Here is a 25,137-nt window from a genome sequence, read left to right on the forward strand (position 1 = left end):
GAACATCAATCAGCCACCTGGCCTTTCAACTCTAATTCCTATTGCCACTGTCTGTCAATTATTAAAGCGTGCCCATTTCTCCAAACGGGTTGTTTTAAAAAACTGAACTACAATGACTTCTGTGAAAAAATACGTTTCTTGGAAAAGTATGCACATGTTCAAATGATCAAATCTCTTCATTAACATTACTTTCTGGATTGACAACTAGTTAAAAGTTTATAAAATCCACATTTCAAAGACCTCCAGGTATTTTCTCTTAAAATATATTCCATGAACGGTAATATAAGCACTTGTAAGCCAAATTCCAGTTTGAGGAAGAGAACATAAAACGAAATTCAAGCTGAGTGGCACTGTTACAAGGGTCTTCAAACAGAGCAGTGTTTTGTCTCTGGCTAACCCCAAGGAAAGTCTCAGAATGTCACCCACCTTCAGTTGCAAGCCTCCTGGGATAAGAGTGTTTGCTGGAAGGCTTTTAATGTGTTGGTAGACATAAGAGGAGAATTGCTCCTGCTCAGCCTGTAATTGGGGGCCAAGTTTAGAGAGATGACCTCTGTTGCTTTTGATAGCTGTCTGCAATTCATCAATCAGCCTGCTCACCTGAAGGGGTTAAATTACAAGAGTTGTTAGCAAGAAGTAATTGTTGATGTCACACTTATTAGATTTTTTAGTACCTCGTTTGATGGGGGAAAATTACTTCAATACAAGAATTTGAGTATAGATCTATCTTCAAGTAAAGAGAATAGAAGAGATATACATTCCTTCATCAACAAATTTTATTCATGGGAAAATTTATAACCTTTCCACTTCAGTAATATGAAATAGGTAATCATTTACAGTTGCTGAATGAAAAATGTCTCTGGGAATGAAAAGAAACATTCATCTGACACGTTTGCGAAAGACTTTTAACTGCTTAACAGGCTAAAACCTCCCTATTACTTTAAATAATCCAATAAAGGTACCAACAACATACAATTTTATTATATGTACTTTCCTTTTTAGAATATTTTATTTTACCATCTGTATATTATATTTTAATTTTTATATGTGTGTGTATAATGAAATTTACATATATGTGTGTATGTATATATCTACACAAATAAATTTCATAATCAAATTTATATATATACATATATATATATAATACATATATACTATATTTAACTTTTCCCAAGAACTTTAGAAGCATTATCTACATATAACCAAGCTAATTTAAATGATTCCTGTTTTTCTTTGGTCTCCCATATCTGTCTTATTTGTCCCTATGTGATCAATCATCTACTCCCTTTAAACAATCCTTTCTTCTAAAAAAGGATTGACAAACTTTTTCTCTGTTAGGGCCAGATAATAAATATCTTCAGCTTTATGGGACATAAAGTCTCCATCAGAACTATTTGACTCTGCAGTTGTACTTTGAAAGTAGACACAGGTACTATGTTAATGAATGGGAATGGCTGTGTTCCAATAAAACTTTAGAAAAACAAGTGATGGGTTGGATTTGGCCCCAGACTGTAGTTTGCCAATCCTTCTTCTAAATACATGTACTTCCTCTCCCTCATTTCCTTGCTTATAAGCAATACTCTGGTCCAAGCCCTCATCTCCTCATCCTTATCCCATACTTGAATGATCAAAATACCTACTGAGGGTCTCCTTGTCCATGGTCTTTCCCGTTCTAACCCATCCTGCCACCTCAACTGATTAATCTACCTCAATAGCATATCAAACCCTCCAGTTTCTTCCCCAGATTCCTTAGCTTGATATTCAAGATTCAAGATCTCTTCTTACCTCTGGAACAAATTTCTGTGCTTTCCACAGTACTGTTAAACTTTTCAGAAAGTTGTAACATTTAAAATGAGGAAATGATAGATGATCTAATATTAGTCAATGTCCTCAGCCTCATCTTCTTCATACAGCCATCTAGCAAGTACTACCCTCAAAAATGATGGACAATAATATTTATCATTCGAAAAGGAGAGACCAAAACAGGCCAGCTGACTTGCTCTTACAGTTATTTGAAGGATTAAAATCCAAGAATCAAAGACCTCAAATGGAAAGATTCAACTTTTGGAAAGCACTCATCCTCTCCGAACCTACCCCCAGCATCATATCATTCAAGAAGATATAATTTTATGTAGTCTTTAAAATATACTAGGTGCATTCAATGTATTTTGCTGGTCAATAATACTGCTGTCTTTGATTTTATGTACTACACCTTGTGCTATAGCAAGGCATCAAACAAAGAAAAAAAAGGAGGAATTTCAGGCTTTGATTTGAGAACATTTTTATACATGACTGGTTTTACTGTCACAATCTATAGCCTTTCACTGATAGGGGATTTCATGTGACATCAGAAATCAACCAACCATACAATTGATGATGTCATTTGCATTCTAAAGGACTATTGGTTAAAGCCTTAAAAGTTTTATTTCCTATGATTCTTTGTTGCTTCAAAACATTTCTCTATCAATTTTTCTATTTTCATTGGCTTCATGACTTATTTGTTAATGTATGTGAAACATAATTACACCCATTATCACCTCTTCAAAAAAATAACTTAAAAGGAACAAATAAGGTGTTCTAGCAAAAATTAACATATCTTAAACATAGAAGAAAATATATATAAAGAATCAATCCTGCCACTGACATTTTCATAAAGTTCCATCCAATTTTACTAAAACTTTGTTATTTTACATATTCATAAGGTCTTTTATCCTGAAAGTGCTACATTTTGTTCTCACTTATTATGATAACATGTTACCCTTAAAAATAACCCCATACATGAAATAACTCATATACCAAAATTGCGTAGGTAATACAATACTCCTGAATTAATTTACATAATATGATTTTTTTTCAAATCACAGATGTTGCTAAAAGGGGAAAAATGTTCTTTAAAATTCTTAATCATGAATCTTTTCTTTCTGCAAATCCTTTTTTCTCTCTCTCTCTCCACAAAGGCAATGTGAATGGGGTAAAAGAAGACAAAACTTGACCTTTTGTGATCCCAGCATTAATGGCTCTGTTCATAATTCAATCTATGTGTGTGTGGGAGCATCCATGTGGAAACATAGAGGCCTGAGAGACATAAAGCCTTTCCCTTTAAACATTATCTGACCCTATCAGTCCCATTCACAAAAGAAGGCTTACGTATGCATATGTTGAAAAAATGCACCATCTCATTGTGCAGCGGAAAGCCTACACATTCTACTCTTCATTCTCCGTGGAAATGCTGCACGGAAGTGACACTTGTACAGAATTTGGGAGAGTGACAAATGAGCAGAAGGTAACAAAAAAAGTTGAGTGTTCTGAGGAGGAAACAGACCAAACTTCTGAAAGAATGCAAATGCACACCTGTCTACAAATATGCACATCGGTTTTTGCATCATATGTAGGGCAGTTTGATTATATTTTATGATACATTCATGCAACCCTTGAATTTAATTATAAACCTCAAGATGATTTAGATTCAGCATAAATATTCTGCTTATAATCATTCTAAAATGTATACATATTGCACTTGTACATTCTGAATGCTGTCCTTTGGCTATGATGAATGACTCTTTGAGGAGCTCCTGGCTTTTCTAGTGGTAAATTCAGCTGTCAGCCTGAATTCTCTGTGGCCTTAAGTCCAACTATGTTAGTAAGGAGAACACCAGAGCACTTTGCACAGAATCGTCACTTGAAATCAGCACACAAGGCAACAGCCTCTGTGCGAGGCATGTTGTCTTGGCATGTCATATACAGGATGGTCTCAAAGCCAGGTCAGTGCTTAAACTGAAGACCAAGAAACTTCCCAATTTACAGCATAATTAAGAAGAACCAGAAAGGGGGCATGAGGATGAAAATGGGCATTTTGAACTTCCTAAATGCTCTTATTTGTTTCAGGCCCAAGAGCAGGGTGTTTTTTAGGATAAGAGGAGAACATAACCCAGACTGGATGAATGAAGACTAGAAAAGACACGGGGACCTGTGAGCAAAGTTAAGCATCTCTTTATTTTCAAAGCTTCAGGTTAGCTACGAGGAAACCTGGAGTTTGTACCACCTCTTACTACTACTCCTTCAACTACTCCCAACTTTTTAACAATTTCCTAGACCGCTTCTGAGACAGAGAATATATCGGAAGGTCTGTCTTGTTTCCAGTCAGAGGTCCCTTATGTGCTGCCTTTAGGGCTATTCAAGAGTCTAACATCCCCATTCAATCATGGGGGAATAGGTGATTGAAAACAGACATTTTAAATGCCTTTATAGAACTATGCTGATGGTAACAAGGATGATGTCACTGTACCTTCTGAGGCAGCAATAAGAATGGATCTCACAGGCCTCTAACGACAGGTACATAATTGACCAAGGGTCCCAGCTACTATGCTCTGAAGTCCATCATCAGGTTGGCACCAATGGCTGAGGATACTAAGGCAAGTCCATCCCAGGGAGTCTTAGGACTCCTCTGATAAACAACTTTGGTTCAAGGATACACCACCAGTTTTGCTAAGTCTTCCTTAGACTGCACAACAGTCCTGGCGCTTCCAACCCAGTCTTCCTTTGCTCTTTCTTTCATTTGTGTTCAAGTGTACATTTCATATCTCCCAGCTTCATACCCAGAAATCTCCCCATTTTCTCTTGTAGGGATTTCTTCTAATAAAATTCATACCCATTTATTCCCCTCTTGGTATTTACTTTTCAGACAACCTGGAATAACACAGTTTTAAACTAACAAGAATAAGATACATGCAGATTTGCAGTAGACCACTTCCAAAAAGCTCGATGTACTTTAACGGATGTCATCATCTCAAACTGGTCTTATGATGCATATATTATTATTATTATCAGATTTCATGTGGAAAATTACATGAAAGAAACCAGATTTTAAGATAAAACTATAGGCAGCAAAAATCTAAAACAAAATCTCAGATTTTACAATGTTTAGTTTGGGTTTTATAACATCTGAAAATATAGTATTTCTATTGTAAAAAAGTAAACTATGGGCAAAAATAAATATTGAAATAATCCCCCCTCCCCAATGTTTTCTCTTTACCATCACAACTTCAGATCTCTGTATATGAATTAGGACCAAAACTTGATGTCACTGACTTTTTCTAATCAAAACACTAGAAAGTATACATCAAGATTAATACAATCACCTTCAAAGTAACGACATAGAAATTATTCTCATGGTGTATGGAATATATTTAGAGGTTAACACACACACACACACACACACACACACACACACACACACACACAATACATATTCCCTTTACTATACATTTGATTTTTGAAGCAAACAAAAGGCATTTGGAGCCATAGCTGACAAGCAAACATGTAACCTGATAAGGCACTGTGCAGTAAGGACAAGGAAGTATATAGATACTAAATAGACATGATAATAGAGAAGAAATACCAAATATGCATAAATACTGTTGGATTTTCAAGAAAAGATCATTTTAACTTCCTGTGTGCCTAACAAGGTAGCATTAAAGATGATATACATGTATTTAGTATAATGATTATTTTCCTAGGCCACTTCAAGCTTCCAGTTTCATTGAAATTGTAATTTTGCATAAAATTTCAAAGATCAAATCAGTTACAATATTTAAAAGACATAAAATACTTAATCTGTTCATTCTTCTATTATTTTCTATTTCATCTCTAATAATAATTTATGTTATAGATATAATTTCAATTATACTAATTAGAGATATTTATTTGCATTTTCTAGAGCTTACGATATCAAGATACATAATAGATTCATTTTAAACTTACTGTAAAAATGTAATAAAACTCTCCAACTGTGATTAAAAAAAATTCAAATGAATAAAGGGCAGTGTTTTTAAAATTTATAATTATCAACCAACTCTTTTAATTTGTTACTATTAAGTGGAATGAGTCAGAACTATTATCTTAAAACTATACAACTGTTATTTGTTACATCTTAGTAATTATTCAAGTTGAATGTTTCTTATGAAATAATTTCTACTGAGATTGCCAATCAATGTTTACAATACAGTCTTTATATTGGACCCACGTTAAGTCCCAAATAATAATGTAGTCCCTGATGTAAGACTTGAATTCACTCAGGAAATTTTGATGCATTCATCTATACCTGTTCATCTATTGTAAAATACATAGTAAAGGAGATGTAATCAAATAAGAAAATATTAAAACCCCCAAATTTGGATAGATTGATTCGCTAAAATGTCAAAAGAGAATTACATGAAAGTTTAATTGTTAACTTTTCACACTATCTTAACATTTAAGTTGCTTGTAGATTTTATTTACTGACAGTGGTACATGGAAATTAGCAAATTCATATATTTTCTCAGAAAGATTAAATGCTCTTGCATTCCAGGAAACTACATGAAAATCATTTCCCCCTTTGTCTAGCACCAATTTTGTATTAAAATTTCATTTATGGAATATGCTGTCAACTTCACAGCATGAGCTCTGGCGAGAAGAAGGCTTGCTTTAATAGTTCTTCATTACAATATTACCTACAGAATCTTATGATTAGCTCACTTAGGGTTGACATTGTAAACTACAGTTTTTCCTAGATAAGGGATAACATTGTTAGCATTTCTAGAATTCAGAAAAATAATTCTATTCCTAGAAAGTCAGAAAATAAAAACAAGTTCTAGTATTTATTTAAGTTCAACTAAATTTTAATATTTTTACTATGCTAGCATGTTTTATAATGTTCAGATTCAAGTTGCATGTAAGAATTGCCTAAATTAGGAAATTTATGAAAAAGTATCCTAAGTATTTTTCAGAAAATTATAGTTTGATTTATTCTTTCAAGCATATAATTATTTCCCAAGCTGTCTATATCAATAAACTGATTTTAAGTTTTGACCAATTTTTTTTCCATTATATTGTTATCAGGTAGCTATAGTTTGTTCACTACCAGACCCAATTGAAATGTCTTAATTTTAAAATTAGTATTCATTGTGGTTTTAAAAGTAAGTTCCTTACTTCTTCTTGTGCCTTCTGGCGTTCCTTTGCTGTCATTGAAAGAATGACTTTTTCAGTAATTTTCTCTTTCTGTTCATCCATGGCCAGGTTCAACTAGAAAATAAATAATTAGATTAGATAGATAGATATATAGATAGATAAAATAGGCATATATTGACACCTAATAGCAACATTTATCCAAACAACTAATTTATCATACTCATAGAAGGTAATTTCAAATTAATTTGGCACATACTTATGTAAAATGAACTGCATTGAGATTAAATAAGTTGAAAGTTCATTGTTATATTTGAAACATTTAACACTGAATTTTTCACTTACACTTTTGCTGTTTTTAAATTTACTGAAATATGACTTGGGAGGGAGTCCTTAATTGCAGACATTTGACACTCATGAGTAATACCAATTAAATGCATTTTATCAAAATGACCCTAGCAGTTATTTTTTTTAATTAGGCTGATATTTGCTATTAAAGTCTTTTATTGCCATTTGGTAATAAATTGGCTGCTGTTATGTCAGGATAAGAATTCAAGGGCCAAAAAAAAAGGATTCAAGGGCAAAAAAAAAAAAAAAGGATTCAAGGCCATAAACCAACAGCAAATGTCAACTGAAACATGCTAGTATGGTCTAAAATGGTTTACAATATTTCACAACAAAGAATAATGTTTCTTTAATACCTGAACAGTTACCTCTGACCTGCTCCATTTACAAAGCCAGATAAAGATCTTCTACTACTGCCGCTAACCCTTGTTGTACAAAGGTGAATGTGGCCCATTCTGTATTTTTTATAAATAATCCTCATGGAAACAGAATGCTATTTTCAACAAAAGGAAAAAGCTAAACTCATACAATAATAGTCACTCAACAAATTGGCATTACTAGAAAGAAAGCCTGATACCGAACCCTCTGAACTGGAATCTTTATCAGTTCTTAAGCAATAGATAATGACCATGTTTTTTGCTTTGTTTTGTTAGCATTGTCATTGTTTTAAATAGGCTCTCTCAACTGGATGCCTCACAAATTATGTCTTTAATCCATACTCTGTCTGAAGACCCACTCTGAAACTTGGAATAACATGGTGGGGTGGGGTCAACAATATGGCCTCCTCAATCTGACTATATAAATATATGCTATGTGAATGGTATCAAACCTGTGAAATCTTCATCCACTGATATGTGATATAGCTCACTATATCAGAGATTTTGTTTTGGTAGAGGAGAGAGGCCCAGGAATCTTTAGGTGATTCTGATGACCAACCTAGACAAGGAGTTGACAAATATTTCTGTAAAGGGCCTGATAGTAAATATTTTAGGCTTGGTGTGTGGGGTACGGTTGGGGGGTGAGATGGCAGTATACAGTCTCTGTTGCAATTACTCAGCTCTGACCTTGTAGCATGAAATAGACAATACATAAATGAATGAGTGTGGCTATGCCTCAATAAAACTTAAAAAACAAACAAGTGGCAGGCTGAATATGGACAGCAGGCAATGTTTGCCTATCCTTGTCCTAAATTTAAAACTACTGAAAACAAATTAAAAAAAAAAAATCATGTAATATACAACATGATGACTATAGATAACAATGTTATATGGTATGTTTGAAAGTTTCAAGAGAGTAGATCCTAAGAATTCTCATCACAAGGAAAACAAACATTGGGGTGTTCATTTTTGTGTGTGTGTGTATCTATATGAGATGATGGATGTTAACTAAATTTATTGTAGTTATTTCACAATATTTGAAAGTCAAGTCATTATGCTATACACCTTAAAATTACACAGTACTATATGTAAATTATATTTCAATAAAACTGGGGGTAAATATTATGTAAGACTATTCTTAGGATCATTCTCCCCAAGGAATATTTTTTCCTGTGCTAAAGTAATACAAAAAACATAATGTTATAAAAAGTCAAATATCAAACTCAACTTCCACACGTGGAAGCCTATCTGTAAACTGTGGTACAACACACTGTGCCAAGTCTCCATGGTTATTTTTTTATTAGGGGATTCTCATCTCAGGAGGAGATGAGTACATGGGAGAGTGACATCTATTCTTTACAAAATTAATTTCCAAATGCAAAAACATTCACAGCAGACATTATTTGAAGGGAGGCAAAACAAAAACAGAGCTATGAAACTCTTTGATGCCACAGTAAAGTCAGATTCTAACAAAGTCTCCTGGGGCCATGACATTTAGAACTCCTTCTAAGTAACTCTTTAAAAGGTGGGCATTCTTTACCTTTGAAAATGTCACAGTTGTAAAAATCCCCTTCATTCTAATACTCAACTTCTAAAGAAGTACTATACTAATCTACATAAACTGAGGGAAAAACATATCAACATTACTGAAAAGCATCATATGCATAGTACCCAACAGTGATCCAGTAAGATATTGGAAATTCAATAGTTAACAAAATATAAGGATATACACATGAGGCCTTTTCTGCAGACACCAGCCATTCCAAAAAAGAGATGTTTAATACAATTATTTGGGGAAAATTATTGGAAGTAGAAAGTCAAATTCAGAGAGTGCATTTTCACCCTGAGGTATTAACAATATGCAGTGCTAACAGCATCTCTCCCTCAAATCCCATGACACAAGTCAGATTTTTCTCTCCTGCCACTTTGGAGGAGAGCATCCTGTTTCTTCATTAAGACAAAACTAGATACTTTTGATTTGCTGTTCTTATCTCAAATATATGAAAATTTTCTTTTGTCAGTGAGTTGGAAATTACTGCAGCTAATTTTTCATGCATAAAGAGGTTGTGTGTGCTAAGTGCCGTTCAGTTGGCTCTGACTCCTGGTGACGCTACGAATGAGTGATGTCCACAGTGTCCTGTCCTCAGGGTGGAAACTTCAAATTAACTTCAAATTAAAAATCAAAAACAAACAAAAAGGATAAAACTTGAGGTCATTATCCTAAGTGAAACAAGTCAGACAGAGAAAGACACAGGCTGTTTAAAGGCTAATTGTATAAATACTTTAACATACAGTAAGAGAAAAATAAAATCTATTTTATAGGAGAGAATAACTATAAACTCTAGAATCCAATCATTAACATCTTCAGAAAAGGTACAGTAATCAAACAAGCTGGTGTGTTCTGTCTACCTAATTCATATTGACATTCTATTTAAGTATTAGCCAAAGAAGGAAGAGACTGGTAGTCCAACTAAACTCTCAGTCTTCTGAAGCGTAGTTCTGCATGTACTTTTCTCTGTATTCAGAAGAATAGCTAATGATTCAAATGTGAAGTATATGATGTGTGGTGTGTATAAAGTCCTTAATAAATCAATATAACCCAACAAGAAAATTGAATCTAATTTTCTAGCAGAAATCTAAGTTTTTGACCAGTAAATAGTGATTTATTAATATATTATGTGATCCATATTTTACATGAGGATCAATATAGGTAATACAGGTTGGCATAAACAACAGGACAATCAGCCTTCATATATATTGACAAGTTTCCCAATGGTCTATTAATATACAAAAGACTGGGACAAATTACTTATTTATATATACAAAACACGATTATAAAGGCCAGCTGCAGGTATTTTTTTGGAAAGTGCATTTTAATAAGGTCCTATTCAGTTAGGAAACAAATGGGCAAGAAGTAGTTTGCACTACAGAGTTTAGCGCAAGAGCTTTCTCTTTTTCTAACCACGAAATCAATCATTTGTCCAGACTGTGGGAGTCAGAGTTAGTTACTGAAAAGAGCTCCGTATATAAACAAGTCAATAACTCATTGTGTGTTATTGTCCAGCTGAAGAAGTCGGCTTTCAAAAAGCTGCCCCTGCTTCTCTCAGAATGAATGTCACTGTATTCAGGGGCTGGAGAGAGTCCTTTGTTTCCAGCCATTGCTGGCTGCCATTTATGTATGGGAACAGGAGGTGGCTGTGAGGAGCGTGGGGGAAGCCACTATTTGGTATCATGGATGTCCAGGAAAAACTCTGAATTTTGTCAACCTAAATAACTTGTGTCTGGAATTGCATTAATGGAACTGATAAGGAGTAGCCACACACACACACACAAATATTTGGTGAAGGAATTAAATGATAATGTAAGTTTGTACCATTTTAAATTGGATCAGGCTGATATTTCTGGTTTCCCACCTGTCAACAAAGATGAAACCAAAAATATAGGCAAGGGTTTGAAAAGTTCAAATGCATAAAATCAAACTGGTGAACAGGTCAACATGTCAAATCAATGCTATCTATTCCTGCCATAAATAGTAAGGGTGATTCCTGGGACTCTCAAATACAGATTGCAAAGTGTATGTGTGTGTGTGTGTGTGTGTGTGTCTGTGTGTGAATTTGCTAAAGGAATGATTTTATGTGCTCAAGACTTGTGATACATTAAAGAAATATGAACTATTTTTTACTTAAAAATTAATTTAAATATCCTTTACAACTGAACTGAACCTGAAGTTCGTAAGATATACATATTATAATTCTCTTATTTATTTTATCTTAAAATTTATTAAAAACCTAATATTTTTTCAGAATCAAAGAAGGGACTGTGAAAAGACACCAGACCAGGACTCAAGAATTATAATTCGGTTGGGCAACTAAAAAATACATGTGAATCTGTTTAATAAATGGTCCTCGTGTGTGTGTGTGTGTGTGTGTGTGTGTGTGTGTGTGTATGTGTGTGTGTGTGTGGAGTGGGGGTTGTTCTCTGAAATCTTTAAACAACAGCTTAGCTTTTTTTTTTTTAGGAACTTAGAACTGAATTCAACTGATCCCATTTCCCTTAACAATTTAGAAAACCACAGCATTAAATAATATAACATGCTTCTATGGGCAACAACTGTACTAGACCATTTTTTCTAGGTATAAATAGGTTTAATAGCACAGTGCAATATGATTGAGGAGAATATAAAAAACAACAGAAAGTCACAAACAATATATGGCATGAGGTAGATCACAATTAATTGTCAAGTGGACATAAAAACAATACAGTCTACAAGTATAAAGGACAAATATATCATTTTGGGATGGAGTGGTTGGAGATGGAAAGGCATAAAAGATGGACAGTATCAAGCTAGGAAAAGGAGAAGTGGTCATATGGGGCAACATGATTAATAAATATTAATTAACACCACTAATTAATAATTAATTACATGATTACATTTTGTTGTAAATACAGTTAGTATTTAGGAGTAAAGTGGCTTGACACGGTTCTGGAAAGGGAAGGAGAGAAGACAAACTGTACCTTGAAGGGTAAGCAGAGAGAAAGAACATAGTGAGCTGATCCATTGAGTCTGCCCAAGGCAATGGTGTGACAGGAAGGAAAGTCTCACAGTAGAGAACAAGGACTAGCTGGTTAGTGTGACCTCATAGCTAATCTATTTATGAATTTAAATATAAGCTGGGGGTAATATGCAAAGTTGCAGTCCTATAATGAGGGCATAATTGAAGACTTAGTTCTTAGCTTTGCCTTGGCCCAGCCCCATCCGTTCAAGCTATGGAAAGATTAACTCATTTCCAGTCTTAGAGATCCGTAAGTAAATCCTGACCTAGACCCCCACTTCCAACCAGGTTATTTCACTTAAATTCCTTCCATAATAAAGTGTAAGATTGCCACTTCTACACTTGGGAAGAGGCAGAATCCTTAATTCAAAACTGGCTGTGAATTCTCGCTCTGCCACAAATTAGTTCTGAGACATTGGGTAACAGTGATGGTTCACACAGGCCTTCCAAAGCCAGAGACTCCTCTCACATCCTCACTAGTTCTTTGAAAAAAGCTACTTTTACCACAAACTGTAGCTTCTTGAAGACAGTTGTTTTAAGAAAGAATGTATAAATGTTCATAATATTTGAAAACCAGAAAACAAAAATATCACAATCATTTTAAAACATTAACATTTGGGGAGAGATCCAAGAGGTGGAATAGACAAATACTGTGCCTGCGTTCTTTCATGAACATATTAAAATTACAACTAAATTATAGAACAATCAATCCGGAGAACCATCTGAAGTCTAGTGAACAGAAGTCCTATAACTAAAAATATAAAGAAGCCACGTAGAGACTGATAGGAAGGGTGGAGATGCAGAATGCGCCCCACACCTCTGAGTGGTGGTTGAGAGTTAGAAGGGATATCTCAGCTGCCTTAGTTCCCCCCAGAGGAGAGAGGGATCTTAGCCTCCCCCCCACAACAGGCTCCCCAGCCCAGAGTACTAGTGCTGAGAAGAGGAGCCCCCACAACATCTGGTTTTGAAAAACAGAGGGGATTCTGACCATTCAAGTGGGCAGGAAGGCTGTGGGAAATCCAGACATCCTTTTAAACAGCCTGCACCCAGATTCACTTGCTCGTAGGCACTCACTCTGGGTTCCAGCAGGGGGATGGTGACTCAGGGGGCCTCAGAGACATACAAGGAGGCAGACTGAAGTGTCTGGCTTCAGGGGGAGAACTGGAGGACTGACTGCATTTTCCCAGGGAGAGGTCCACCTTTCAACAGCTGGCAGGTGGGTGCCATCTTTCCTGTGTTGAACCTGTCCCCTCTGGCCAAATCTGAGTCTGATAGACCTGGTGAGTTCTGCTGCTCCACCCTCCTGGGATCACTGGGATCCCACCCCACCCAAATCCCCCAATGCCAGAGGCACTTTCTCCATGAGCAGCCAGAGCTGCACACATTGCATTCTTTCTTGAAAATTTATCGGAGTCTGGCAGGCCCCAAGTGGGTGGCAACTGGCCTCAGTGTGCTCTAAGACTTTTGCTGAATTGCTCCAAGCTCAGCACTGGCACCAAACCAGAATTTACATTAATCTGGTGACCACAATTCTTCTCACTCTAGTGACTCCCTGAGGTCCTGCTTCACCCAATTCGCCATACCGCATCAGGAGTTATCAGTGGCTGAACCCTAAGGGAGCAGGCAGGTGGCACCAAGCCTTGGGGTGTCCAGGTTTTTTGCGAAGCTACTGCAGACCCAGTATTCGTGGCAGCCATGCCTGGTTCACACAGTGGTCTCTCCCACATACCTCCAAGTACAGCGCAGGCAGTGAACAACTGAGGATTGCTTTGTAGCTCCTACCAGGTGGCCCCTGGCCAGTCATAGGCAGTGGCTTACCTGTACCTGCACCAGAACCCATCCCAAGAGCTCCCAGAACCAACACACTTGGAGGTTGGCTTCAGACCATAACAGAGCACTGGCCAATTAGCCCCACAAGTGGCACACAAAAAGGGCAGTCTCAACAGGCACCAGAGCCTGCAGGGACAAATCCCACTCAGGCTGTAAGCCTCCCACACAGCAGTGCATAAGCTATGGATGTGAACAAACCCCACAGCCAGTCAGCATAAGGATCAATCCCACCCACTCACATGCCAAGATAAATTAAGGCTCAACTATAACAGGAGGGCACACACAACCCACACAAGGGACACTCCTGGAGCACCCAAATCAGGTGACAAGGGAGACTGTGCCACTGGGCCTCACAGGACACCTACTACATAAGGCCACCTGGCCAAGACTGGGAGACATACTATGTCCACCTAATACATAGAAACTAACACAGAGAGGCAACCACCATGAGGAAACAAGGAAATGTGGCCCAAATGAAAAAAAACAGGAGAAAACTCCAGAAAAAGAACTAAATGAAATGGAGGCAAGGAACCTACCGGAAACAGAGTTCAAAACAATGGTTATAAGGATACTCAAGGAACTGAGTGACAACTTCAACAAAGAGATAGCAAGCATAAAAAAGGACACAGAAACCATAAAAAAGAGCCAGTCAGAAGTGAAGAACACAATAACTGAAATGAAGAATGCACTAGAAGGAATCATCAGCAGACTAGATGAAGCAGAGGATCCAATCAGTGATTTGGAAGACAAGGTAGCAAAAAATACCCAATCAGAACAGCAAAAAGAAAAAAAGAATCCAAAAAACTGAGGACAGTTTAATAGACCTCTAAGACAATATCAAGCATAATAACATTTGCATCATAGGGATACCAGAAGGAGAAGTGAGAAAGTAAGGGATTGAGAACCTATTTGAAGAAATAATGACTGAAAACTTTCCTAACCTAGTGAAGGAAATAGATATACAAGTCCAGGAAGTGCAGAGAGTTTCAAACAAGATGAACACAACTAGGCCTACACCTAGACACATTATAATTAAAATGGCAAAGATTAAAGACAAAGAGAAAATTCGAAAAGCAGCAAGAGAAAGGCAATTAGTAACTTATAAGGGAGCTCCCATAAGATTGTCAGCTGATTTCTCAACAAAAACTTTATAGGAAAGAAGGGATTGGCAAGAAATATTCAATGTGATGACAAGCAAGGACCTACAGCCAAGATTGCTGTACCCAGCAAGGCTGTCAATTAAAATTGAAGGATAGATAGAGAGCTTCCCAGATAAGAAAAAGCTAAAGGAGTTCATCACCACCAAACCAGTATTATAAGGAACCTTAGAGGGACTTCAAGATGGGAAAAAAAAATCAAAATTATGAGTAATAAAATGGCAATAGCTACATATCAATCAACAATTACGTTCAACATAAATGGATTAAATGCTCCAATCAGATGACAAAGGAGGGATGAATGGATGAGAAAGCAAGATCCTTACATACGCTGCCTACAAGAGATTCACTTCAGATTGAAAGACATGCACAAATAGAAAGTAAAGGAATGGAAAAAGATATTTCATGAAAATGGAAATGGAAATAAATAAATAAATAAATAAATAAATAAATAAATAAATAAATAAATAAATGCAAGCTGGTGTAGCAAACAAACTATACCAGACAAAATGGATTTTAAAACAAAGGTCTGAAGAAGAGACAATGAAGGACCTAGTAATCCCACTTCAGGGCATTTATCCGAAGAAACTCAAAACACGACTTTGACGTGATGTGTGCATCCACATGTTCATTGCAGCATTGTTTACAATGGCCAAGAAGTGGAGGCAGCCTCAGTGTCCATCGATGGATGAATGGATAAAGAGTAGGTGGTACATATACACAATGGAATATTACTGGGCCACGGAAGGGAATGTGTTCTTGCCATCTGTGGTGCATGGATGGACCTGGACAATATGTATTGTGCTAAGTGGATTACATCAGGCAGAGAAAGACAGATAGAATGTGATATCACTCATATGTGGAATCAAAGAACAAAATAAACAAATAAAACAGAAATAAACTCATAGATACAGAAAACATTTTGATGCTTGCCAGATGGGAGCAGGGTTGGGAGTAAGGGTACAAAAAGGGGAAGGGGTTAAGAAGTACATATTGGTTGTTACATGTAGTTATGGGGACGTAGGGTACAGCACAAGGAATATAGTCAGTAATATTGTAATAACTATGTATGGTGTCAGGCAGGTATTAGATTTGTTGGGGTGATAGATGGCTGGGGTTTGAGAAGCAGGGTGAAAAAGGTGAAGGGATTAAAAAGTACAAATTGGTAGTTACAAAATAGTCATGGGGATGTAAAGTACAGCATAGGGAATAGAATATAGTGAATGATGTGATAATAACTACACATATGTATAGTGCTAAATGGGTACTAGACTGGTCGGGGGATCACTTCTTAAATTATATAAATGTCTAATCACTATGCTGTACACTTGAAATTAATATAAAATTATATTGAATCAACTGTAATTGACAAATTTAAAAGTGGGGGGAAAAGGAAGGGGAATAAGAGGTCCAAATTTTCAGGTATAAAACAACTGAGTCATAGGGATGTAATTACAGCATAGGGAATATAGTCAATAATATTGTGATAGCATAGTACGGTGTCAGATGGTTGCCGGACTTATCATGGTGATCACTTCTTGAGGTATATAAATGTTGAATAACTATTGTGCACCCCTGAAACTAATATAATATTACATGTTAGCTATATTTTTAATAACAATCTTTTAAAAAGACTTACTAAACTGTACACTTTAAATATGTGCAGTTTGTTGTATTTTACCTCAATAAAAGTGTTTTGAAAAAGAAAAAAAAAACTAAAACTAAAACGGTAGCATTTTTAAATTGTTTGTCTAAAAGGACATAATAAAGAATTCTCCATAATACTTTACCTTCAACTTATTTAACATTTAATTAAAGAAACTTAAACTGCTTCAAAAATCTTTCATTCCTGTGTTTTTTAAAAATGAAAGAAGTAATCATAAAGAAATTTTAGCCCTCATACATTCTGTGAGGAAAGTGGCACTGAGTTAGTCCTGACTTAGTAGCCAGATTATAAACTTCCTGCTCAAACATTCTGTCACAACTCAGAATGCCACATGCCCTAAACGTAACTCAGTTTGCCCTCTCAAACTACTCTCTAGTGCATTTCTTCCACTATCTCATGTAGTTTTGGAGAGACTATACTATGCTAGCCAAGGGGTGAGACCCTGACCCCCCAGACGAAGCAGCCTCTCTCTTCAGAGATAGAGTCATGAGGGGAACCACACAGAGACATAAACAGTTGGGGAGAAACTGCCCCATTAACAGCAGCCTGAAGAGAATGTCCCTTAGATCCAGATGTTTGGAGCTGCTATAGTTCTTTCTACAACCCCTTTCTTTGGTCTTTCCTTAAATTCCATGTACTACCACCTGCTATCCCATTAAATTATATTTTTCCCTAAGTTAGCCTGAGACAGATTTCATTGATTGCAATAAACCCTAACAGATATGTCATGTATATCCTCACAGTAAATGTCTCATTACTTTAGGAGATCTGAATGAGCCTCTCTATTCCTTGTAACTCAAGGTAACCAACACAAAATGTCTTAGTAATATGCCAAATTTAAAGAAGGCCTTCAGGTATTATAATGGGTAATATAACAGCAGCAATAGTTTAAAAACTATCACCATGCTTTTCTTTTGACCTAAGTACAGGCTGCCTAAACTATCCCAGATGTCCCTAGGATTTGTCACAATAATATTGTTTCTGACATGTATCATAAAAATTGTGCAACAAAACAATATCTTTGCAAACAAGACTGTTGGCTTGAGATTCTGCCTCTCAAGATAACCCTTGCTTCTCTCAGTTGGCATATAAACAGCTAAACTTGGAAGACTTGGCCCATAAATGTTCCTTTATAAATTAGGAGTAATGACTCTGACTGCCTTTGCTGGCATCAGGAATATGGAAGATACAACGCAGAAATAAAATAAAAGCTTACCCGCTTCTGCCCTAGACGAAATATAGGAGAAGTCTCAGAGAGGGAGGCAGGAAAGCAAAATAGCCAGAAGAGTCCTAAGTTCTCCTTCTATATGGTGTGGCTTGGGGAGGGAGACAAGTGTCAGGTAAGTGGGAAACGTCCTTGAGCAGAGGGTCTGCTGCTCCCTTCCCTTCAATATGGACCCAGGGAGGAAGTTGTCCTGAAGCAACAGAGCACACAGCGACATTGACAAGATGGCACGGTACGGCCAGGCAGAGAGAGGCCTAAGGTTTAGCTTTCCCAAACTACCCCTGGTTTCTTTGTATCTTAGGACGTGGAAGCAGCTGAGCAGTAGGCTAAGAAGCTTGCCACAGGCTATTGGCATAGTGAGGGCAACGTGGCTTTATAGCGAGAGCAGCACCATAGACCATGGAAGCCAAGGCCAAATGTCTCAAACACACCTTGGAGGAGGATCTCCAACACCAGAAAAATTCAAGTTCAGGTTGGATCATGAAAGAAGCACCACCAGAAAAAGTGCCTGAGCCAAATGAGTGGGCTACAAGTCACACAGTGCAGGCCAGAAGAGCATCCAGCAACCAGGTGAACAAGGGCTGTCCTTTCATTGGCCAGCAGCTGCCACGCCGACACACACATTCCAATGGGCCGGCATGAGGCCAGAGGCCCCTTCCCCCAATTGAGGATATGAAAGCCACACAATCCCTCCTATATACTACCTGAAGGAAACCAACAGGGCACAGGACAGTCTATATGAGAGACAGAATGACCTAAAATAACTATTTAAATGATCAGATCAGACTAAGCTTTAAACTGAATGGGACAATTATTTTTCCCCTGGGATCCAGCAGGCAAGAGCTCAGGATGAAAGGAATATTAGTGTCAGAAAATAACTGAGTCATTTACTTCTTTGCACACAGATTGTGTACACATATGTGAAGGGGTCTGTTGATTGTATACACATATGTGAAGGGGTCTGTTGATTGTGTACACATATGTGAAGGAGTCTTTTGTGAAGGAAAAAGGGCAAAAAAAAGGATTTATAAGAAAGGAGAGAAATATAACAGACAGAACATTTTTCAGGGAGAATGGTAAGCTGGCACCTACCAAACTGAGGCCAATTAAAGAAATCAAAAACACCATTTTATGGATTCTCCAAAAAGTTGAGAGTGCAGCTGAGAAGCATTTGTGACAGGCTGCCTCTGTATTGTGTCTGCTTACCTGACCACTTCAGTTAGCGCAGTCTTGCACCATTTCCCACTCTAGAACATTTCATTACTTTAGGCAAAGTAATGAACCACATTTTCTCTTACCCACTAAAGCCGCTGTGTAAATCAGAGAACTCCTTGAGAACAGTAGTTAGGATTCTAGGGCCCAGAAAAGACAAGCCAGATAGGTCCCTATCCTTACAGAACAATTTCTGAATGTGTGTTAAGCTGGGTGTGAGGCACCCTACGTCTCCAATAAGCATTTTTCCAATTATTATTTCCTGCAGTGATAGGAAAATTGTTCCTATTAATCCTGTGTGGCCCAGCTTTGGTTCAACCTCATCTGTGAAGCCCACTCTGGCTTTATCCTTTCCCTATAGACATATGAGGTCAGACAATTAAGTTCGCGAACCCATCCTAGAAAAAGTGCTGCATACCTCATTGCTGAATATCACTACGATCACCTTCAAACTCCTCCCCTTGGGAAGCTCTGCACCAATGACAGCACCTAGTCCTCCCTTCAAAGGAATTTTGGAACTCTTTTTCTGGAATTGCCATCAGAGCTGTCGTCCTATTACCCTTGATGTCCTGAATGTCATCAAAATGTCTTCCTTCCAATATTTCCTTTATTTGGGGGGTAAAGAAAGAAGACACTGGGGGCCAAATCAGGTGAGTGGGGAGGGTGTTCCAATACAGTTATTTGTTTACTGGCTAAAAACTCCCTCACACACAGTGCCGTGTGAGCTGGTGCATTGTTGTGATGCAAGAGCCATGAATCGTTGGCGAAAAGTTTCAACAACATTCAACAACAAATACCAGTGGTGGATTAATGATGGATGAGAATCCTCAGACTTTAAGTGATTTTATTTTTCATTAGATAACTGTCTCCTAAACTATGTGCTGGGTATTAGGTGATGGGAATTCTGTGGTCAAACAATTTTCTTAAACACTAGGTTAAACCACCGGAAATGGGTTTCTTTATAGCACAGCTCCTAAGAGCCTTTCATATCTAAAAGATATTGTTAATGACCATGAGAGCACCTCAGGAGTGTCCAGCCAGAGATACTTCTAGAAATGTGTCAGGAGATCCAAGATTCTCAAACTGAGTTGAAGATGGTCCCTAAGAGTTTATTTGAAAGTGAGCACAAAAGTGCCCCATACCCAAACACAAGAAGCACAACTTTGCCCATCCGTCAACAAAGCTCAACCCTGCCTACTCTGCCTCCCTCAAATTAATCTATAATTCTCACATGTAATTTATTTGGACCTTGAAACAAATGTTCTGTAATACATCTAAAAAGTAATGACAAAGAAATTTTGGGAAAAAAGAAGTGGTAAAACTAATATCTCTATAAACTAAATATTTTACAAAATTAATACATACACATGCATGAATCTTGTAATTTAAAAAAAAAAAAAGGGTCTTTTTAGTATTGCTTCTTGTTACTCACCAATATCTATGACTTACTACTCATTTTTAAAATCTGCTCTATGTCCACATCTGCCCCAACATAATTGTCTTTTCTCTCATTTTATCTCCATTTTTATTCAAAAGAACAAAATTTACAAAAAGAGGCCAAAAAAGATGAAATATTATTGTCACCTTTGCTTTTAAAATTGCTAACAGCCTACTGAATTTTTTTGAGAAAATGGGTAGTGTAAATTAATGAAGAAAAAAGGAAGCTTTATGAATTCTTATTTAATAACTGCATTAAACCATATTGCTTCTTAAAAGTGAACTGAGATGAGAGCAAAGACTAGGTAGAGATAAGGGTGGGACTCTCATTGTCTACTTTGTCACATTGTTTAGGGTACTACAGGTGCATGTAGCATTCAATCCTTAAAAGAGATATGTAAATGATGCATAAAGAGCTTAAATAACTTGCTCATGAACACAAAGCAAAGAAAATTGAAGAACTGGGATTCAAATCCAGGCATGTCTGACTCCAGGGCCCATGATTTTTAATTATGTCTTGGATACATCAGAAAATAGGATTAAAAATGGAGGAAAAAGCTAGGTGGGACAGACAAATTGGCAAATATTTCTTTCTTATTACACCATATGATTCTGAAAGCCCAGATTTAAAAATCAAATTTCTATTAATATGAATTGATTTTTGATGACATTAATAACAAAATTAATTGCACGCAGAGACTTTATTCTAGTAGAATTTAGTTTTGAAATTTGTACAAAAAAGAAACTGGATTAAGATCCACTGTCAGCAATCATTAATTAAACATAATAAAGTCGCTTAGGTAATAATTCCTAACCTAACTTTCACTTCATCTCTGAAATTATCAAAATTAACACCCAATGTTATTTTTCCATTCTGAAAATATCTATTATTGCATTCTAATACAATTAATACAACAATTAATAATCACTTGAAAGTACTATTAACAGTTCTATATTTAATAGTTTAGACCTCTCCCTATACACATATATAGAAATATAAATACATGTAAAATCTATTTTATGTTTACAGAAATGGCATCATTGCCATATTTTTTGGCATTTTCCTTTTTTTTGCATGGCAATGACTTCAAATGCCTCTTAAAAAACATCCTAATCAGAGCTATAACTACCTAGTACTTAATAGGTATTAAATTTTCATCCAACCTGATTCAAAATTTAAGTGTCATGCTTCATTTAAAGCTCTCCTCTAATGAAAATGCAAGCTAAATTTGGGACATGAGAAGTTTGGGATAGGGAAAGAAGTGCATGGTCTTTCAATTTTCTTACTTCCTCAGCTCTTCTGCTATTGGGAAATTTGCTCCTATTCCACTGAAGAGAACTTAGGCACATGGCCACCTCCAACTGCAAGTCAGGCTAGGAGACAGTATAGTTGTGTTTGGGGCGGGGTGGGGGGGTGGGGGGAAGGAGAATGATTCTGTTGGAAGACAAGAAGTCTCCACCACATTATTGCTCTATACAGAGTACATCTGAGAGTGAAATAATTACGCTGAGTTAACAAGTGAACTCTATGACTATTTGGGGAAAATTCTCTTCCCCAATTTCTTTGCTTAATAAAGTTTTCTCTAACTCCTCTTCAGGCTTTTTCCTGAAGCAGTTTGTCATCCTTTTTGTGTTGCCAGAGCAGTCTATTTATAACTCTAGCACATCAGCTCACACATTTCTTATCACTACTTGTTTACTATCTTTCCACTATACCAGGATGGGCCCAAATTCTCCACTCTGCACCCATGGCCATCCTTGAGGTTACCGATCTTTCTCCCAATTACATTTGGTCCTGGCTGAGACATAACGATCATGACAAACCCCGCCACTATGGGGCAACTGGCTGAGTCCTGACTAATCACAGAATAGCATAACTGTGAATACACTGATTTGTTCTTGAGCGACCAAAATTGGGACAAAAGTCCTCCCATGAGCTTTACTGTGTGAACACTGAGAGAGATGGCTCATGCCACATCCGAAGGGTCAGCTGCTATTTACCTCCAGAATATTATTGCCATGTGGAGATACAGACCTAAATTTTGGTTATTTTCTTAATACTGGGTCAAAAACTTTTTAAATCTTCGACAGGCAAAACCATATGGTGGGCACTTAGGATTTAGCCCGTTTTTAAGCTCTAATTTAAGGCAAAAATCTGATCATATCACTGTGCACTCAAAAACCTTCCGAGATTCCCCCCTGTCTACTGGATAAAAACCCAAGCTCCTTATCGTGGCATCATTACCTGGCTGCTTATTCCTCACTGCCTCATGTCCCATCTCCCTCCACTACTCTGACGTGCCCTTATGCTATTCCACAGTAATTCTCATGTTCTACTCATCAATGTCCCTACACCCTGAAATTGTGAGACAATTTCAAGATCCATTCTTTACATGCCCCATCACATTCTGAGCCTCCTCCCCCACCACTGGGTCTTACCACCATAGTTACCGTGTTATCACCAACCCTAGTTTCTGTTGTGAATTGGGAAAGGTACAAGGATAAAAAGTAGATTGCCATAACTCTAGGTTATATCACACACACACACACACACACACACACACGCACACGCACACTCTTCTCTGCTTTACCTCATCCAGGAAGCCTGCTCTGACTCATTCTCAGTCCTAGGCACAGGAACCCACCTTTCATCCCCTCTGCAGTGCTCCTACAATAATTGTGCAGGGTGCTATCCCAGCACTTAGTCAGGGAATTGGTGTCTCTGACACATGAACTCTTCCATCAAACTGTGAGCAACTCTCAAGTAGGCTCTGAGTCTATATACATCTTTGTATCTCTAGTACTTGGCACATCATAGATACTTGACAAATACTGTTTAAACTGAATATAACTATTTGAAGACCCAGAGAATTATGGCTGGGATATATAGATATATAGAACTCTCAAAAGAAATTTCAGAAAGGCCTGAAGTTTGGTACTATATATATATATATATATATGATTGTATATTATATATTAATATATAATAAACTATATATATAAAATATACATATATATAATTGAGGATAATTACTGCACCTACTGGAGACATCTTCATCATTCAAATCTGGCTTTTTTAAATTATAAATTGGGTGACTTTCATTACAAGGTTAGGAAAGGCTGTAAGAGAGAACCCTGGGGCTGGATTTTATTATCGGCTGCATCCTCTCTAAAACCAAGAATCCTTTCCCACTGGCAAAGCCTAATGTGGATCCTACTATGCACTGTTTCTTCCAAGATGTTAAGCTTCTAGTTCTGAGGGGACAGGAGCCACAACTGCCAGTTGTCATTCTGACCACAAGTATAGGCAAATAAGACACCTATTTTATACACTTATAACTAACATATAAACTCAGAACATTTTTAAATTTAGTTTTGGTTTTCAGAATTTGATCTGGAGTCTAAGTTACTACTGTCCTGCATTTCAAACCCTACTCATAAAAAGAAAAAAGCTAAGTCTTGCTGTTGAGAGTGGCTTGAATTTGGATGCTGTAATGACTAATTTACTTATTCTAAAATGAATTCCCTGTTGCTTTCCAAAATTTTTGACCTCTCAACTTTATCTAGTACCTAGATATTTTGATTAATTTGATATTCAATATTCTGACATATCATCATCCATCATTAGAAAAGAGAGAATTTGTTGAAAGCTTATTAAGTGCCAGGCACTGTGCTCAGTGCTTTACTTGCATTTCCCAGTTATCTTTAAGAAAAATGAGTGAGAAAACCTAAGTATTGTAGAGGGGAAGAGTAAAGTATGTTTAAACTATTTGTCCCAAAACATAACCCAAATTTCTACACATAAACTTTGAAATTTCTGTAGAAAAAAAAATTTCCTTTTGAATCCTTCTATTTTGTGTGCGTGTATGTGTCATATGCACAGCATTTTGCACCATCAACATCATTCAAAAATATTTATTGACTACTTATTATGTGTCCTAGGAAATAGTGGTTAACAAGACATTTCCCTCATGGAGTCTAAAATATTATAAGGCAGACAGACGTGGAACAAAAACAGCAGTAAGTGTGATGAGCATTTTAAAAAGTGTGGGGATTCTGGGGAGAGCTAAACTAAACTCGGGGCTAGAGCCAGAAATGCTTCTCTGAGCTAGAAATGTAACTAGGCCAAAGATGGGCAAGAAGCAACCGAGTCAGGTTTGACAAAGAGGAGCACTCTAGGCAGGGGAAGTGCTAGAGTCACCTCTTCCACAAAACACTGCATACAGTGTCTTATTTAATCTTCAAAATAATTGGAAAAGGAATCATTATTGCCATTTTACAGATGAGAAAACTAAGACTCTGAGATTGGATCAGTGAATAAGATTGGAATCCTTGTCTGTCAAAATCCAAAGCTCTTCCACTATGCTGAGCACCTCCAAAAGCTGCCTGCAACAGC

The 25,137-nt window shown here is 36.9% G+C and overlaps 1 protein-coding gene across 1 annotated transcript in view; it reads right to left on the reverse strand.

The window, feature by feature from the left end:
• The window catches only part of DCDC1 (doublecortin domain containing 1), a 382,580-nt gene that overhangs the window by 205,240 nt on the left and 152,203 nt on the right, over positions 1-25,137 (reverse strand). The window contains exons 10-11 of the mRNA XM_088789501.1: positions 6,964-7,056; positions 427-597 (exon numbers count right to left, since the gene is read on the reverse strand). Of these exons, the coding sequence (XP_088645627.1) occupies positions 427-597; positions 6,964-7,056 (264 nt within the window). The remainder of the gene's footprint in view (positions 1-426; positions 598-6,963; positions 7,057-25,137) is intronic.

Source organism: Rhinolophus sinicus, chromosome 14, assembly GCF_057876585.1.
Source record: "Rhinolophus sinicus isolate RSI-liver-muscle chromosome 14, RSI-T2T, whole genome shotgun sequence".
NCBI lineage: Eukaryota > Metazoa > Chordata > Mammalia > Chiroptera > Rhinolophidae > Rhinolophus > Rhinolophus sinicus.